The 19,222-nt window shown below is 44.1% G+C and overlaps 1 protein-coding gene across 5 annotated transcripts in view; it reads right to left on the reverse strand.

Annotated features, from left to right (window-relative positions):
- Positions 1 to 7,693: 7,693 nt before the first annotated feature.
- The window catches only part of GRHL2 (grainyhead like transcription factor 2), a 152,920-nt gene continuing 141,391 nt past the window's right edge, over positions 7,694 to 19,222 (reverse strand). For 3 of the 5 annotated variants that reach the window (XM_039853626.1, XM_039853625.1, XM_039853624.1), the window contains exons 15-16: positions 11,056 to 11,120; positions 8,715 to 9,012 (exon numbers count right to left, since the gene is read on the reverse strand). In XM_039853626.1, coding sequence (XP_039709560.1) covers positions 8,898 to 9,012; positions 11,056 to 11,120 — 180 coding nt within the window. In that variant the 3' untranslated portion in view covers positions 8,715 to 8,897. Of the gene's footprint in view, positions 9,013 to 11,055; positions 11,121 to 19,222 lie in introns of all 5 variants that reach the window. The other 2 variants (XM_039853623.1, XM_039853622.1) reach the window with 1 other exon arrangement.

Below are 19,222 nucleotides of genomic sequence, written 5' to 3' on the forward strand. Positions count from 1 at the left end.
GAATGCTGTATATAAAATATTGGGTATTGCAGACCAAATTAAGTGTTTTGCCTTGTTTAAATGAAATGCATGTTTAGTGAGCACTAATCCAATCTTATTACAGAAGACTGTATCTAGTAGCTTATTGTGAAGTAAGCCAACTATAATGAATGTTTATGTCTTGTTTTAAAGTCATATCTGTCTTTGCACAAATGCACCAATCAACAGGTATATTTTATATATTCCAGAAAAGTACAAAGTAACTATGACTAGGGCCCAAACTTAATTTTGAATGTTTTTCCAGAGTAGCTGTGCCTGGAGAATAGAATCAGAGCAGGTTTATGTGGGACACATCACCTGGAGCACCAGAAAGTGGATATTTATGAGAGACGTGAAGTGATGATTTGCCCACGCAGCCCAGCAGCTCATTGGCAGTATTACACTGGAGGCGTGGTGCTGTTCTGAGCAGATCAATATTCTGTAGACACCCTTTCCCACCACCAAAAAAAAAAAAAAAAAAAAAGCTGAAATTCTCAGGACTTCCCAGTGGTTTAACCCACATGAATTGTTAGGGAGTCATATTTGCACTATTGACTTTCCATGCCCCCAGTGGCCCTGCAGAGTCAGAGGTTGAGCAATCATCTGATTCGTCATGAAGTAGGCTTGGGCAAGTGCATCTGTGATTTCCGAGGCCCTCTATGGGGTATCTGGAAGTGTTTTCCATCACGGTGTTCTTTGAATGTCAATTTCTATTTCCAGAAGGGATGACCCAAATCTGAGTTGCCATTCAGTCTGGTGACCTCATACCCACTAATTTGAATTAAAAGTTTATAAGGAAGTCATATTTTCATAAGCAGTAAGGCATGAGGAACCCCCAACACTCAAGGATGTAGATGGGAAGAGCCTGCCCCAAGAGAGGACAGAGAGGTCCCCACTGGTTCTGTTGCTTCCACACTGCTTCCTGCAAACCAAGAACCACAGAGAGATGGACAATATAACCACAAGGAAGATGATGTTGAGCTCATTCTAATCTCTAGATTCCCGGGTCTTCCCTAAGTTCATTTTAACAAGTAGCAAAAACCCAAATTTGTATTGTTGACCAAAATGGACCAACTTTGCAGGGTGAAATTTCGAGACCTGAACATGGTAAAATAATCTTGATCTTCCTCCAAGTGTGTTTCTCATAGTAGTTTTATATTGAGACTTGCCAAGTTCCTCCATGGGCCAAGTGGTAAACTCTGGTTTTCAAAAAATAAGGAATTACCCTAAGACATGGAGTGCAGAATAGGTGAAGAGACACAGTGCCTCCATGGACAGTGTTCAGGTGTATCCCACTTTTTCCTGCTCTTGACTGAAGACCGAATTCCTCCTTTTAGTTCTCCTTAGATAGTGGTGTCACTTAATGTTTGAGAAACCCACCTGGGCTCTGCCCGAGGCCATGACACCTTGGAGAGCCAGACTCACTCCTTTCCCCAGATCCTAGAGCTGGAGTGAGGCAAAGAGAAGAGGGTCTTCAGCTGTTTAGGAAAGAACACAGAGCCAGATGCATGGCCAACAAACACCGACGCACAGGTGTATGGAAGTCGCCCTGGTCCTGGCCTGCTGTTGACCCTGTCTGTGTTTTCTCCAGGGTTGTTTTGCTTTTTCTCCTCGTTCCCAGGAAGGTCTTTGTGTGTCTAATCCAATGCACTCAAGTTTGGCCAAGGGACTATGCGGCACCCAGAAGGCTGGATGCTTAAAGGTTAATGTCACTCCCGTGCTGGGCTGTTCATTGTCTTTGTTGTGTTGAGGGACCTCTGTAATGGAGTCTGTTCTGTCTGAAATCAAACCAGCCTGTGATGTTCAAGGGATTGGAATAAAGTGGCTTACAACTTGAAGGATGAGACAGAGTGGTTGACTGTTCTTACTCTTGTTTAGGGGACGGGGAAGGGATGCCGAGGGTGCTGTCCCATCCATCTATCTGCCCCAGGGGGCACTTGCCAAAATAGAATTTTACAATATCTATATTTATAAATCCAATCATATGGAGTGGCCCGTATATCAGTTGACATTGTGTCACTATAGCTTGGCAGTCAAGCATGTTGATTATTTAGTACGATTGTCTGAGATGTGAGGTTTCTAGGCCTAAATGGCTGCTCCGGCTGACTCTGTGCCTGAGTGAGGGTCCAGGGAGCAATACTGGTCTCCTCCTGGGGGGATACGAGAGGCTGCTGAGTCCCAAGCTCCATCCAAAAGCATCCTGGGTCTGTACTTGGGCTCTTTACTTCTGTCCCCTTGTGGCTTACACTTTCTTCTCACCTCTTCTCCTTCCTCAACTGGAGCTGCAAACTAGTTTAAACATCAGGTGCAATGGAAGGAGAAACTGGGGCAACGACCTCTTTAGTGGGAAACGAATATCCTCTTCTCCCCTCTCTTTGCCTCTCATTCTGGAGAAGAGTCTGTAGAAAAGATGACATGATGCCCTCAAAGCCAATTCAGATCAAGTGTTTGTTTGCTTTTTGTTGCTTTCATTGGTGCTGCCTCTAGCACAGAAGGTTATTAATGTAAGAAAAAGGGGCCGAGCGTCAGCTATAGTAGGCACCTCATGGGCCAACTAGACCTCACGTAGGAGTAGAGTTGGCCTGGAGCAGAGGCTTTTTCTACTTCATACAGTTTCTCTATGGACCAGCAATGGCCCTGATATGCACGAGTATTAAGCATGAATAACACCATGTCATTCACGGCCGTGATGGCGAGAGGGTGGTTGGGAGCCTCCAACCTCATCAGGAGCCTGCAATCCCATTCTGTTGGAGGCCAACCTGGCAATTTGCAGTAAATTTACAAAACTCAAGGCTTCCACTTTCAGGGCATTTTCCCCAAACCCCAACCCAACTGGATCCCCTCACAGCTTAGTTCAGTTATGGAGGGTACATGCCGGTTGAGGAAGAGTCCAAGTGTTCTCTCAGTCAAGGCAGAGGAGATGAGAACTGTTTCTGGAAGAAGTGGAGATGCTTCATATGTGCCTCTCCTGTCTTTGTCAGATGTTCAGCGCTCTGCTGGAATTTTCTGTTTTCTGAGGCGGCTAAAGAAATAAGAGAAAGAACATCGAGCCCTGTATTTTCCAAGGCACTGGAGTATCAGTTGAGTCAGCCTAAAACAGAAAGATTGTTGTCAAGTGAAAAGATGTTCAGGCCAAGGCTACAACCGCTGGTATGTTCATTTCAAACGGGTTTCTCTGCACCTGAATGCTGAGCACGAGTCCAAGACCTAGAGAGACCCTGGGCACTTGCTGCATCGGGTGTTCACGTGCCATGCCTGGTCTCAGATATCCTTGATGGTCACTCCAAGAACATTCCACAGTATTAACTCCCAAGCATAGCTCAGAACGGGGCCAGGGCCTCAGGGCGGCTTATTTCATGACTTTTTTTCTCCACACTATTCCAGGAAATGGGTGGCATTTTAACAGTTCTGTAGAAAGATGGTGAAACTACTTCAAAATTCTGGGCAGCTCAGCTTGCCGACCCTTATTAAATACTCGTGGCTCTGCCACCAGTATGTCGTATACATATAGACAGACAGATGGACGGACTCTCTCCCTCAAAATGTACCTTCCCAATATCAGTATTTAATCACTTTTCTGTGCTCGCATTGACTGTTCAATGCTGACCCAACACAGTACCAAGCACTACCGTCTTGGAGATGTGTGTGTGTGTGTGTGTGTGGGCGGGTGAGGCAGGGTGCGGTCAGGGAGTAGGAGTTACTAGCAAAGAAGTAGAGACTGAGCTCACAGCTGGCGAGCTCTGTCGAACCCTTGAAAATGATTTCGAAGTAGCTTACACCTGTGTGGGGTGGAAAAGCAGAAATCAATATCTTTCTTGACTGGTGCTGAGAGGTGTTTGTTACCCAGGGAACAAGCAGGTGACATTGGCCTTTAGTGCCCTTTCAAAATCCCCTTCCTCTCTTGCTGCATCTGGCTGATCAGAGCCCCTGGCCCCACTGTGTTTTCTGGGATTCCTGAGTCTCAAAAATTACCCTGTGTACCCGTTTAAGCAGAGCTCAGACAAGTGTAGGGATGAAGGACCCTGGGGACAAAGGGTATACCGTACTAAGGCGGCGAATTAGAAAACCCACTCAGGGAATGTTTACATGTAAAACTCCAATGGATCTCTACTGGAGACCTCTTTAGAAGGGCTTGGCTTGGTGACTGCAGAGGGGCCGGTTCAGATCTTCTGCTGTGAGAACCTGCTGCTGGAAGCACACTGATTGACAGGCTCCACTTGCAACCTTTGGAGCCACCTCGGTGCTCTCTGAGGCCACGCTCTCTCCAGGCTGCTCCCAGTCGATAACTGTGCACGGCAGGGGTACTAGAATCGGGCCATTTTTGCCCCAAATGGGATTCGTCCCTCCGGTGACCTTTGCTCAGAGACTCTCCGCTGGCCTGGCTGAGGCAGTCGGAAGTGTCCTCTGCCCAAGCTTTCTTCCTTCCCTCTCTCCTTTCGCAGGGGCCAGTCTCCATGCTTGTTTCCCCTTTATTCTTCGCATCGAGTCCCCCAATAAATCTCTTGAACATCTATCTAATTCCATCTTGGCTTCTGCTTCTTGGAGGACCTGGACTGGCATGGCAGCCATCCCTTCGCCATTTGTACCGATGCTTAGATACGTGGGGTTCAGACCCTTGAGGTGGCAGCCTTTCCAAAGTGAGGTTCACATTTGGAGACCTCTCATCACATTGTGAAAAGCCGAGGGTAAGAGGAGTTTAGGGGGTGACAGAGCCCTGACTCCCCCAGGGTTAACCCGTTATTGTGCTGATGACGCCAGGCTGTTACCACTTCCAACCCCACAGCCTCTGCGGCAGACTGCATCTGCCCCTCATGTGCCTTTGACCACAGCACCTGTAACTTCACATGGTAACTGAACTGAACTGGTATAGAGTGGAAAGTAAAAGGGGCCCCGTGGCCTTGACAATTGGTCATCCTTGCCTACCCAGCCAGAGTCCCGCACAGGGAGGTGGGAGAGGGGGTGGCACATGTGGTAAGCGAAGTTCACCAAACAGTACAACAATGACTTCCATGGGCCAAGGGAGGGTCAGAGGAGATGTGGGGACCAACTGTGTCCTCAGCAGGACCTGCGGGGAATGGATTCAGACCCCCAACCGAGACTGTGGAACATGAATGTGGGAAAAGGCCTTGTGGCCCATCTCTAATCCCTTGATCTCTCCAGAAGCCCCCCTCGATAAGCACTTCTTCCTTGCCCACGGGTCCAGGCATAGAGGCTGCTGGGGATGCCGCTGGGGGTGAAGTCAGGGCAGGCGTTCTGAAAGCGAATTTTTAGCTGAGATTTGAAAGCTGTGGACATGGATAGACAGAAGGCGAGATGTGGAAGCACATAGAAATGCGAAATGCTCCCTGTTTGGGACAGAGAGGCTCTCCAGAGCTAACCAAGGTGATGGTGAAGGAGTGTGGCTCGTCGGCGGGTGTTTGCCGGGGAAACACCGGTAAGCACAGGGATTGGGGACCCGGGGATCCGCGCTGCACCTGACAGGACTAGCGAGCCCGTGGCTTCCAGGGCGGGAGACCGTTGTGCTGAAACCGGAGTTCCAGCCGTGCGGTTTCAGCCTCTGTGTGGGAGCTGGTGCAGAGGGACCCCAGACTGGGAAGCTCTGTGGTGAGTCCCGTGGGCTGAGTGAGCTGAGGAGGGGAAGGGAAAGGCTCGCGGACAGAACCTGCCCCTGCTCTGCGGAGCTGGTCAAGAAGAACCACCCTCGGCCTGTCGTGGTCACACTGAAGGCCTTTTAATTTCTTCAGCCCTCTCTTCACTTAACTTTGGGGTGGGACATGACAAGGCAACCAGATGGGGAAATGCTCGCTGTGTCGAAGCCCAGGGCCCGAGGTGTGGGAGGGGAGCCTGGAACCTTCTGAGTTCACACAGGTTTCTTCCCGACCAGGCAAAGAACCCGACATCCACCTCACGGAAATGACCAGGCACTGTCGTTTACTTTTACTTTATGAATATTTATTTTTTTCTTCTTAAAAATGTACAAAAAATAAAATAACTGTATTTATAGTTTATAGATTCCCCCTCTCCCATTTACAAAACTATTAAGTTACATTTGCCTTTTTTTGTTTTTAACGTGAGAGCAAATTGTCCAACTATCAATCTTCTTTGCTTATCTTTAAGAAAGGGCTGTTCATAGAATTTGGCACAGACCTCTGCTTCTGCTGCTTTTTTATGATTTTAAATAAGAAGGAAAATAAATGTTTGATTCACTTCATGCTTCCTAAGTTTCTGGCCTGGGATGTGCCTTAGTCTTTTAGGATCCAATTCCAAGGTGACATCTGATTGCATTTCCCAATTTTTGAACACCTGTAAAATCTAAGCCATTTGGGTATGCATTAAAAAACATTTGTTTCACATGTCCTTTATCTTACATGGCTTTTTTTTTTTTTTTAAATCTTACCCATTTGAGTGTGATTCATTTAAGGGACAAGAGAAAAAAAAAATAAGAGGAGGCAAATTTTCCTCTTTCTGGAGTGTTTTCGCTCAGGAAATTGTCCCCATCAAAAGTATGCTAACATACTTAGTTAAGGACACATCACAGCTAAGCCATGGGCACTCTGAGAATACAGAGGGGATGTGGTAAAGATGGGGGACAGGTCAGATGGGAGGTGACACTGCACTATCCTTTGGTGTTGCCGACCTCATATTCTTTGTTCTGGCCGTGGTCACCACAATGATTGCTCAAGGACCTGAGACAAATGCAAAAGCGTCTCTTATACATCCTCTGCCTAGGGCAGGACCAGCAAACATTTTTTCCACAGAGGCTAGAGAGAAAAGAGTAGGTAACCTGTGTCAGACTGCCAAAACATTGATCTTCTCCCCTTCCTGGAGTCCTAGGCCCCCCCGCCCCATAGTGTTTGCCAGTGTATCTGCCAGTCATGTTTGAGAACACCCCTAAGGCAAGCAGCACAGGAAGTGCACAGTACAATTAGTGTTTCCAACACTGAGCCATCCATCTTAGCACAGAGTCCCAGTAGTACCCAGGAGGACCCCAGCTGCTGGTCCAGGGCATGGCAGTTCCAGAGTAAAGGAAGAGGGGACAGACTGAGCAGAGCTGACCAGGATGCAAACCTTTGGCACTACAGGGAGAGGTGTCCATAAGACACACAGAAAGGTACCCCCTGCCACCATCCAGAGGTTGTCCTAGGAGCAGCACCTGCCATCTGTTCAAATTCTCTGCAGCCTCAAGGAGAAAGGGCTGGGCCGGAAGCAGCCCTTCCATCCTGCTCTGGGCCCCAGGGGCAGACGGGGTGGGAGGGCAGGCAGCCCTTGGAGAGACAGGCCCCAGGTAAGACTTCAAAGTGCTTTACAAACGAATCTGGGCCTTTATAGAGAGCCTGTCCTCGATCCCGACCTTAGATGGCTGATGTGTCTGGCTACCAAAAAGCTAGTGCTTCCACCCACAGGGGTGAATGCAAACCCCTAGACCACCTCCATGTCCCCGCAAAGAGAACAGCGGTCCAGGATGGTTCATGATTTTGTGATTGTTTGGAGAAGCAACTTTTCTCCTCTTAAGTCTCCCAGACTGGTTTCAGAAGAGCCAGGGCTCTTGGGCCATTGTCCCACCCTCCCTCCGCATCCAGCAGCCAGGAGCAGAGGCGGCTGGTCCCTACCTCTCTGGCAAGGCGCAGGAGGCAGCCCCGGCCGCCCATTCAGAGCCGAGCTGTTGGCACCGCTCACAAAACTGCAGTCGGGCATTTAAGGGGGCCACTTGAGATGAAGGACGTGCTTGTAAGCTGCGAGGCACTGCACAGTGGCCAGGATCCCCATGATAGCCGAGGAGTTCTGCGGTGGGCCCCAGTGACAGGCCCTGGTGGCAAAGCCCCCGCAGTCTCTCCAGAAAGCTCAGGCGGGAGGAACTGGAAGAGCTGGGGGCTCAGACGATGTGACTTTTCCCACGTGACAGCACAGAGGGCTACTCACAGCAAAGCACACCACCCTGTGATAAAGGTGGTGGCCTCCAGAGTGGGTCGTGCCCATGAAGAGGGAATGGGGCTCCCTCTGCAGACAAGGAGTCTGGGCAGGCTACGGGAGCGGTCATCTCGGAACCCAGCGCAGTCTCCTGACTCCCCGGAGGCCACTCCCCTAACCCAGAGTGTCTTCTGAATAGCACAGAGGCAGACACCTCTTGTAGAAAGTGGAGTCTCCAGTTGTGTGCCTCCCCCAGGCCAGCGGAGGTAAACATGCCCATGTACCACAGGTAAAATATATTATTACAATATTATAGACACTATGTACACGATAGCCAGGAATATCTTCTGTGTCACTTACTAATTACATGGTAGTTGAATGTCCTCCTGTACAAGGCCTGGTGGCCACTCACTGGGGACCCCTGGAGGTGTCCAGCAAGGTGACCTGCCCCGGAGCTACCTGAAGGGCTGACGGGTAAGAGGGCACCCACCTCCTACTCCACCTCCGCCTGCTGCAGCAAGAAGCAACTCAGTTCGGCCAGCCACTCCAGAGAACTGGAGAGGCGAGACACACGGGACGAGACCTTCTCAGGCTACTCGAGATGAATGGATTGGCGCTGTTTCCCTCGAAGGGGAGGGCTCTGGACGGTGCCCTCTGGGGCCGGGGTGACCAGTGGAGTCCCGGCGGGCCTGGCCCTGAGCTCCGGAAAACGTTGGATAATAAATAAGGGTCTGACAAGCGCAAGGCTCCTTCCCAAGGGGCTTCGGGCCTCAGCTCCAGAGCTGGACCCGGTGGACGGGCCAAACACACCGCCAAGGAATGGGGCTCTGTGCCTGGCCCGCTCTCCAGCGCAGTCGTGTAACAGCAGTTGTGGTGGGGCGAGGTGGGGCTGCAGTGCTGGGGTCCGGCCTCCGCCTCCCCCGCGGAGGAGTGCGCAGAGGGCTCCCGCCGAGGCGAGCCGAGGCCAGTGCTCAGATTTCCATGAGCGTGATCTTGAAGCCCTCCACCATGCTCTCCATGTTGAGGATGAAGGTGTCCTCATTCGAGTAGTGCTCGATGATGTTGTCATCCATGTTCACCAAGATGCTGCGGGAGAAGGGGGGACAAAGACGCCATGAACAGTGCGCTCAGCAGGCTCCGGGCTGGGGTTCCCTTTGCCGTTCTTTGGCAAGGGAGACTAGGAGGGGTGGAGGAGAGAGGAGACAAGGCAGGGGGAAAAGACTCTCACTATATTATCTTTGTCTATAAAACAGTTTGAGGAAAGCAAAGCCTCAATTTCTCAGAACTAACCTCATGACTCCGTGTTAAACAGGACTTCAGAGTTCATTCGACCCAACCCTCTAGACTTATAGACTGATAAACTGAGGCCCAAGAAGTTGACAGAGCCTGAACTCACAGACTTAGCTATTGACAGAGCCAGGACCTAAACAGTTAGGGCCCCTAGCTATTTTCATCAAACCATACTGCCCCTTGAAAATGCATCTTAAAAAGTATTCCACACTCAAGAAGAGGAAAGTAACCGGGAGCTGCAGCTATCCCTTCTGAGCACATGGTATATTCCAGGGGTTCAGAGACTCTGTATTTTATCTTCACAGCAACTCTGAAAGGAGGTTTGATCATTGCCATTTTGCAAATGAGAAAACTGGGCTCAGTGAGGTTCAATCATTTCCCAAGTTCATTCGGCAAGTTCATGGCTGAGCTAGGTTTTGAAACAAGCTTTGCCTCAGTCTGAAGCTCATACTTTACCACATGTGATGTACTTCTTGGCTAACTATCCCCAGTGGATTTAGTTTTAAGAAAACCAACATCTTTCAGGATCTGTCCACGATTTAGCAGTCCTTGACCCAATCCTATTCATCAAAGTCAAACAGATCCTAGTTCAAGAATGAATAACTGACTATCATTTTGTGGCTATGTGTCATTAGGCAAGATGTTTAGACTTTTAGAGCTTCAGTTTATTCTTCTGCAAAACTAAGAATAACAACCCTGTTGTAAAGGCTTGTTGTTAGGATTAAAGTGTTTAGGACAGGGCCTGACGCAGTGCTCAATGAAAATGAAATGGTATCATCAGCGGCGTGTACATCGGCACTGAGTTCTGCTCAGTGGCAAGACCTTGAGACACCACTCAAATCTCACCATCAAGGAACAAACCCAGTCTATTGCACTGACCTTAGAAAGAATTGTAATATGCACTTTAGTGAGCTTTCTGACAATGGCTCAAGTAAAAAGGGTTTCTCACATGAGTCCCAATCAACCAAGAGACCCAGAGAAGAGTCTTAAGACCAATTTTCTGTTTTGTATTAAAATAGCTCTAGAAAAATAGTACCACAAACTGACTCAGTGGAGACCCTCTCCTGGCACTAGATCTAGCTTCTGCAGCTTCTGCCCTTGGGGCCTTATACACAGGAAGCCCCAGGACTGGAGAGAGTAGAGAGCAGAATGAAGAGCTAAGCACCGGAGCTTTGGGGCCACAGACTTGGGTTCAAATCTGTCTTCTACCTACTGAACAGGAGTCCTTGGGCAAGATACTTAGCCTCCATTTGGCTCAGTTTCTTCATCACTAAATTAGGGATAAGAATCCACCTCATAGAGTGGTGAGGGATAATAGAGCAATGCATATAAAGCATGCAGCAGGGGACCCAGAATCTACTGAACACCCAATAAACAAGAGCTACTGTTCTTAACACTGAGAACAAGCAGGTCCAATGATTACTTAGATCATTTTATTAATAATTACCTTGGAAGAATGAATTCTTTTTGTTCCTTCTGTGCCACTCGGAAACCAACCCCGAGAGTAGCACCGGATTCCCTATAAACTACACTCTCTGCAGAAGGGTGACTTTGCCATGCCCCCCACTTCTAAGCCCCTTTATTCCACCCACTAATCCTGTCACTGGAATAGGGCATCTCAGTTGACATCATAACAATGCACTATCACCCTACTTCCCTCTCTCATTACAGGTCTTCAAAATGCATTGTACTGCAAGCTGCTCACTTGGAAGGATGGCACACAGTTTTTATTAAAGGTGGACAACAGAACTACAAAGAGAGCTGTCTTTGTTTTTTTTTTAAGGCACTATGTTGACTTATCTGATTTGAAAGTGAATTTAAATTCAGTTTCTTTCTTACCCTTTTTTGCTTTTCTTGTAAAGCTTTGCTATCTTCTCCACAGGCAGCCCATATTTCTCAGATATCTGTAACACCAACAACAAAAAGGCAGATGAGCATGGAAGGAGAGCCCAAGCAAAGGCAAGAGAGAAAGTTCCAACTTCAGTCTCTGGGAGATTTTCCTGGGTACCAGTGCCCTTCGCTCATGAGTCAAACTCTCAAAATGCTTCATCTGCAAGGCTCTCTTTCCCTCTAGATGAACCTCATATCATTCAACAATAGATACAGCCACATGGGAATTTATTCTGTGATGAAGGTGTCATTTCGGATCAGTCAGAAAAAGATGGACTCTAATCGTGATGTTGGATTAAATCGGTAGCCATACGGAAAAAACCGAACAAGTTAAACTGGATCTCTTCTCCACTCCTTACATCAAAATAAAGCAGATCAAATATTTATATGTGAAAGATGAAACCATACGACAAGAAACCACGAGTGAATTCTTTGTATAGATATCATCTTCAAGTAAGGAAAAGCTTTCCAAGCAAGATAGGAAACCTGAAGAAAAAAAATTAAAAGGTTGATAAAAACAACATAGAGTTAAAGATACCAGCATAGCAAAAACCACCATAAAAAGCTGAGAACAAATAATACACTGGGAAACATTTTTGCAACACAAATGACAGACAAAGAACTAACTTCCTTAAGTTAGAAAGAACTTAAATCAAAACGAACAAACAAACAAAAAAGCTAACAATTTAATGGGAAAAGGAAGAAAACAGCAAGAAGTAATTCACAGAAAGAATGCAATAGGACAATAAGCATATGAAAAAATGCATCATTTCGCACATAATGTAACGTTCAACATGGCACAGGGAACATAGTCAGCTGTAACTAACGGCTGTGCATAGCCAGAGGGAAGATAGAGTAACTGGGGGATCATTTCATAAACTATATAAATGTCTAACCAAGTTATTGTATACTTGAAACTAATAATAAAATAAACAATAAAGTTCCAATTAAAGCAATAGTAGGATACTACTTTTAATCTATCAGACTAATAAAAACTAAAAAATTGATTATGATATCAGCCAGAGTATAAGAAACAACAACTCTCATATTTCACAGATGGGAAAGCAATAAGCTCAACCTTTTTGGAGGGTAATTTGGCAGAAGTTACTGAAATTTAAAATGCATATATCCTTTGACCCACATATTCCACATCTAGTCATCTGGTCTACAGAAATATATTTAGAGGTACAAAAAGCTCTTCAAAGCATCACTGTTCATTATACAGAAGCTGCGTATAACAAACATCCATTAAGCACATCTTGATATTTTTACATACAGTTATTCAGTCATTAAAAGAAATGTGGGAAGCGTATATGAAAAAAAAATGTCCTTAACACACTAAGGGAAAAAACAACAACAATACGTTGCAAAACGGTATATATATAGATCTCATTTGTATTTTTTTAAAAAAATATATGAAAGTAAATTGAAAATACTTCAAGGACCCACCAACCTATTAATAGTAGTTACCCTGGAAGAAGGAAAAGAATTAAGGAGATTCATTCACTTTTTACTTTCTTCAATTCTGTACTGTTTATTTTATTTTCACAATGATTATTATTGGCTTTTATAAATATAAAGTAATAATAGTTTAGGGATGGATTCTGCAGAGACCTACCCTAAATGCCTTCTGTGCCTTCTCCCTCCCAAATCCATTCCGCCCACCTCTTCTGAGCCCAGGGCTCACTAACAGCCAGGGCAGGTGACGTTTGGACTTGGACTACTGGGCAGGCTAGCAGGGGTTAGGAAAAGAGGCTGAAGAGCTCTAGGGCCAAGGCAGGATAGCTTTGGTTCCTGGGAAGAGCTTATCTTACAGAGAATCATAAATTCCCATCTGTCCATCCCTCCTACTGCACAGGAAGAACTCCCTACCCCCTAATAAGCCCAGAAGGTGCAGAACAGATGGGCCGAGGGCTGAGAGAGCAAAAGGAGACTGGGGAACAAGTAGACTGCCTGTCCTCATCCCTGCTCCAACACTGATGAGATGAATCAAAGTCATACCTAAGCTGAAATGAGCCCAGTATGTACAATGACACATCCAAGGCAGGCCTGTGGACAGAACTCGTTGGAGGCATCCACTTCAGCAGAACATAAAAGAGCACTTAAGAAGATCATCAAAGAATATTTGTGAAGATTGCTGTATACCACACGTGTACAAAATTCCTGTCTCAAAATATGATTACATGTACAAAATTCTTATCTAAAAATATCTAAAAATATGACCTGAAGAATAGGTGGTCAATACATAAAACAAATAGTGTTAGGAAAGTTCAATTAGAAAAACAATTTCAAAGATAAAAAATCCCTACCTAGAAAGATGGAAACCATGAAAAAGAAAGGAGATTTGAAGAACAGAAGCAGGCCATACACGATGTGAATATCCAAAGTTGCAGACAGAGGAAAAGGAACAGACGGAGAAAAGAAAATCATGAAACGAACAGAAGAAGCACGTTTGGGAGAGGAAGGTGTATCCTGAATCTCAGGAGATTGATGAGAAAAGACAAAGGTCTGGCCATTCTGAAAAGTGCCAGATCTCCAAGGGTAACGAAAACATTCTGGAACCTCCTAGGCAGAAAGAAAACGTGACAGAAAAAAAGAAGACGAAGAAGTAGTAAGAGGAAGAAGGAAGAAGGAGAAGGAGAAGAAGTGGAAAGGGAAAGAAGGGAAGGAGAAGGCAAGAGGAGGGAGAGGCAGAGGAGGAGAAACATGGCTTCGGTCTCCTCGTCTGCAACACTAGAAACCGAAGGATAGCGGAATAACTCCTACAGATTACTGAGACAGTGCCTTCACCCCAAGAACCCTATACCCCTCAATTCTCAGGGTAAAAGAATGGTATCTAAGAAGTGCAAGGGTTCAGAGAGCATTTCACCCCAATATCACATTTGAGGAAAATACAAAAGAACTCTATCTAAACAGAAAATGCATCAGAACAGAGACTTCAGCTTGGCCAAAGGGGAAGACAACCAGCAACCAGTGTTGATAGATTGATTAGATGGATGATGATAGATAGATAGATAGATAGATAGATAGATAGATAGATAGATAGATGATAGAAAGATGTGGATAGATACTCTATATGTACTCTATTATATATATCTATATTATATAGATACATATATGCATATAACTGTATCTATATATCTATCATCTATCTACAATTGCCAGAATGTCAGGGTAGGTGAGGAAAAAAAAAAAAAGAAAAAAGGAAAGGAAAAGGAAAAGGAAGGAAGGAAAAGGAAGGAAGGAAGGAAGAAGGAAGGAAAAGGAAGAAGAAGGAAGAAGGAAAGAGAAGAAGAGAGAGAGAGAGAAAGAGAGAGAGAGAGAGAGAGAAAGGGCGAAAGGAAGGAAGGAGAAAAAAGGATGAGAGAGAAAACCAGGTGTGTGATGTTTACAAGAAAAACACTTAATACATGTGATAAATAAAAGGATGACTGATGGATGACTACACAAACAAATGCAGACAAAAACAAAGTAGGAATGATGAGATTAATATTAGACTGGTAGAAGTTAATGTTGATGAGGTAAAAACAGGCATTATGCAGTAATGATAAACAGCACAATCTATGAAAAAGGTACATCAATCATAAAACTTTATGCATCCAACAGCACAGCACTTCAGCAAAAATTATGACAGATGTGGAGAAAATTTGAAAAAAACTATAGTGGGACACTTCGATAGATCTCTTTTATTTTTTCCACAACAGAATTTTATTGATGAAAATGCAAAGGAAAACTATAAAGTCAAGTGGCTGATCCTGAATAACGACAAGGCCAAGATGAAAAGAACCTAAATACACTGAGAAATGTTGATGTTTTCCAACTGCTTTGTAAAATAAGATAAAATTATTTAACATTGATGTTATGATACACTGACATCTATAGCCATCCCCTCATGTGTGCCTGAAATGAATAACTGTCATGTGATTGATCATTAAACATGTGTTATTTAAAACAAAATGTTTTTTAAAAGAATTTTATTAAGATATAGCTAACATAAAATACTGTATTAGTTTCAGGTATACATGATAGTTATTCTATTGGCCATCTGTATGTTCAATGTCTGTTCAGGTCCTCTACCCATTATTTAATTGGATTGTTGGTTTTTTGGTGTTAAGTTGTGTGAGTTCTTTATAAATTTTGGATATTAACCTCTTATCAGATGTATTATCGGTGAATATCTTCTCTCACTCAGTAGGTTGTCTTTCCATTGTATTGAAGATTTCCTTTACTGTGCAAAAAATTTTTAGTTTGATGTAGCCCCATTTGTTTAGGTTTTTTTTTCTCTCTCTTTTGTTTCCCTTGACCAAAAAGATATATCAGAAAAAGCATCACTAAGAACAATGCCAGAGAGTTTACTGCCTCTGTTTTCTCCTAGGAGTTTTATGGTTTCAAGTCTTACATTTAAGTCTTCAATCCATTTTGACTTTATTTTTGTATATGGCATAAGAAAGTGGTCTTCATCCATTTTTTTGTATGTATCTGTCAAGTTTCTCCAACATCATTTATTAAAAAGACTGTCTTCAGCCCATTGTATATTTTTCCGCCTTCGTCATAGATTAATTAACCATATAGCATCGGTTTATTTCTAGGTTCTCTATTCTGTTCTACTGATCTATCTATATATATATATGTCTATTTTTATGCCAGTAGCATGCTGTTTTGATTACTATAGCCTTTTAGTATAGTTTGACATCAGGCAATATATGTCTTTCAGAATTGGACAAATCTAATGAACAAATAAGAACAGCTGAATAATATAATCAATATACTAGATTATATATATATATATATATATATATATATATATATATATATATATATATTCACACACACACACACACACACACGCACGCACGCACACAGACACACACATTACAACTCCTAAGAAGAATCTATCATGTAGTGGGCAACAAAGATAAGCCAGATTAGATCAAAATTCAATAAAATTGGAAATACAAAATTTAAAGTTGCTAGAAATGCTCAATTATTTGGAAGTACTCCTACAGAGCCCTGGCTGTACAGCAGCTCTGAGTTTCCTCAGAAACTCAAATTACTTTAGCAACTGTTTTGGGAAGATGCTATGTTACATCTATTCACATAAACTAATAGTAGCAAGTTTTTCCAGCAATCTTAAAGCTGTTTCCAAATCTGGTGACATACTCAGAATAATGTAGGGGTGCCACAGTTTTCATCACTCTTCCCCAAAGCTCGACTTCATTTCCCTTTGGAAGAATTTCTACTTTCTAGCTCTCTTTCTCCCCAGCCCAGCACCCACACTATTTGTCGGTGTTCCGGCAGGTGTCCCGGTGTCCATACCTGCGTATGTAAATCAAAAGAGAGATGCTGATGTGTGTTGGTTCTACACCCTAAGGGTTCTACACCCTAAGGGATGAAGGGAAAAGGAAAGACGAGATTAGATGTGACATTTCTCAGGGATGAGCTTACCACCTTCCCCACTCCCTGGGGTTCTGGAACTGCTTAGTTAACACAGCCGGTGCACAGGGAAAATGCTTGAGGAGCAACTTGCTCCGGCATTGTTTCTGGAGTGGCCATTTCCTCAGCTTGGCTGGTTAAAGCCAGGGCTTCTCAACCTGGGTCTACAGAGGCCCAAAGAGCATGTACATAAATTTTTATGGGAAAAAATATATATCTTCATTTTCACTAACCTCAGACTAGAATTTAGCATTTCCTGCAATTGGAACCTACAGTAATATTAGCAGTATCTGTCTTTTTTTACCAATGGAAATCACAGATGCTTTCATGTTATATTAGAATTCTGCAGGTATTTCAAAATATTGACTACATTCATCCTTTATACTTCCAAATTATAGTAGTTTTTAGTCATACCCATGTAATAAGTAAATAAGTGGGCATATTTAATCCAAGAGTAAAGAGTACATGTATTCTTATATCACAAACATGGGAATTTCAATGACTGCATATCAATAATTGGTTTCCTTTGTATTCCCATGAATTTTATTCGATACATTTAAAATCATTATTTTGAAAAGGGTCTATAGATTTCATCAGACTACCAAAGGTGTCCATGGCACAAAAAGGTAAGACCCCTGATAAGCATTCTTTGCTGTACGCAAGTGCTTGCTGTCTGTATGGAGTCCTAGGGCCCCTGTGATTTGCACCTAATTATCATTGTGAGTTACTTGGCTGTAAGAGTTGGGTTTTGAACTTTGGTTAGGGTCATTTGGAACTTTTTAAAAATAAAATAAAATATAAAATAAAACAACACAACAGGAGCTATTTTTCACTCTATATCAGTAGGCTTGTATCTGTTAGCTCCCCTATTCTAGAAGAGAAGCGAATCTGCTTCTTAGATCTTCTTTTTTCAGGGGTTTAACTCTCAATCTCTCAAAGCACAAATGCATATACCGTGGCTCACAAATCAATGAATTATGGTCAGAACGAAGAAATTTGTATAAAACCTACAGAATTCCAGTTTCGACTTGCGCCTGCCGAGAGTAGCAGCAGCAGTAGCTAGCATTGACTGAGTGCTAAGTGCCTAGAATATAGGCACATGGAGCACCACATCTGTTAATTTGTTCAATCCTCACATCATTACAATGGAAGGAGTACTTTTATGAACCCTGTTTCTCAGGTGAGAACACCGAGGCTTATGGTCATTAAGTAACTTGCCCAGGGTACCTCAGCTTGTAAGTGGCAGTGACAAGATTTGAAAGAGAACAACCTAGCGGTCTGGTTTCAGATTCTGGACTCTTAGAGAAAGTAGGCATATGTTGAGACTGTTTGGAGAGGGGCTTATGGACCCCATCAGGTACCAAGAAGCGACTGGCCATGTTGACACATATGCACCAAGATGCCAAAGACAACAGTCTCCAGGAGGGCAAAGTCCTGCCCTCAGTGCAACTGTCAAAGGCAAAAGCAACTTGACAATATGCCACACTAGCAAAGCATCCTCTGCCTCCGAGTGAAGCAAGGAAGTGTGCTTTGCCAAATTCAGAACCCTGAAAAGAAGTGAGGCTTCAGGATACCATGTGGAGGAGCCTGGGTGTGTATGTGGTGGGAGAGTTACACACAACCCTCCTTTCCATGCATGAAAAGCCAGTGCTACATCACAGATCTCTCAGAACAGCAGGATTCAGAGTGCGTGGGTTGTGTGTACGTGTATGTGTGTGTGCGTGTGCGCACACACTTTGCAAGTTGTTTGGACTAAGCATACACTTTCATAACTTCTAAAAGTCCATTATTAATATTTTTAGTCTTCCTTGACATCCAGAAGGATCCTAGGTCTTAAACATATCTCATCAATAGTTGTCTGGTGATCTGTAATTTTTAGACTTTAACTTTGTGGAGACTTTTCCTTGCCCAGAAACTTCAGGTATGTGACAGGCAGAACTTAGAGATTCCCACTGGTTTTCACCAATGTAAGACTCAGTCTACCTTGTCTAGAGGCATCCGACAGAACGGCCTGCTCCGGAAGCCAATGATTTTATCTAGAGTTAGAAATTCTTCAGTGTGGGCTCTAAGATGTATGTTTAAAATGAAGGGACTCCCACTTGCAAACACTTCCTTGGTGGCTGCATTTGACTTGTCAAGAAAATCAGGGAGACTAGGCCTTCAACTCCATGCCTGAATGACTCATTTGGATAGAAGAGAGTGCTACTGGGTCCATGGACAACCTTCTTCCTGTGTACATCAGCTAGTTTCAGCAGGAGAGAATCCCAGGAGAGCCCCTTTCTCAAGTCCTTTTGGCTTGGAGGAATCTCAATCTGCCTCCCCACCCCACAGCATATATAGTCAAACACCTCATATAGTAATTCATTTAATACCTTATATAGGACCACATTTAATACCTATAACAACCCTATATCTCATTTTAACATTATCCTTATAATATTCCAAATTATTATTATTCTCATTTCAGAAATGACAAAACTGAGGTATAGAGAGGTTGAGTAACTTGTCCAAGGTCACATCACTCACAAGTGTCAGAGCCATGATTTGAACCTTGACTGTGTGGGATCAACCACTACACATGGTACTTCTTGCCTGATGGCTTATTATTGCCTTAGCTTCTTTCCTTTAGTCGTTGTGACCTGTGACTTGGAATGTTGTTCTTATTGTAATAACTTTTCATATA

Source organism: Pteropus medius, unplaced genomic scaffold, assembly GCF_902729225.1.
Source record: "Pteropus medius unplaced genomic scaffold, Ma_sr-lr_union100, whole genome shotgun sequence".
Classification (NCBI taxonomy): Eukaryota; Metazoa; Chordata; class Mammalia; order Chiroptera; family Pteropodidae; genus Pteropus; species Pteropus medius.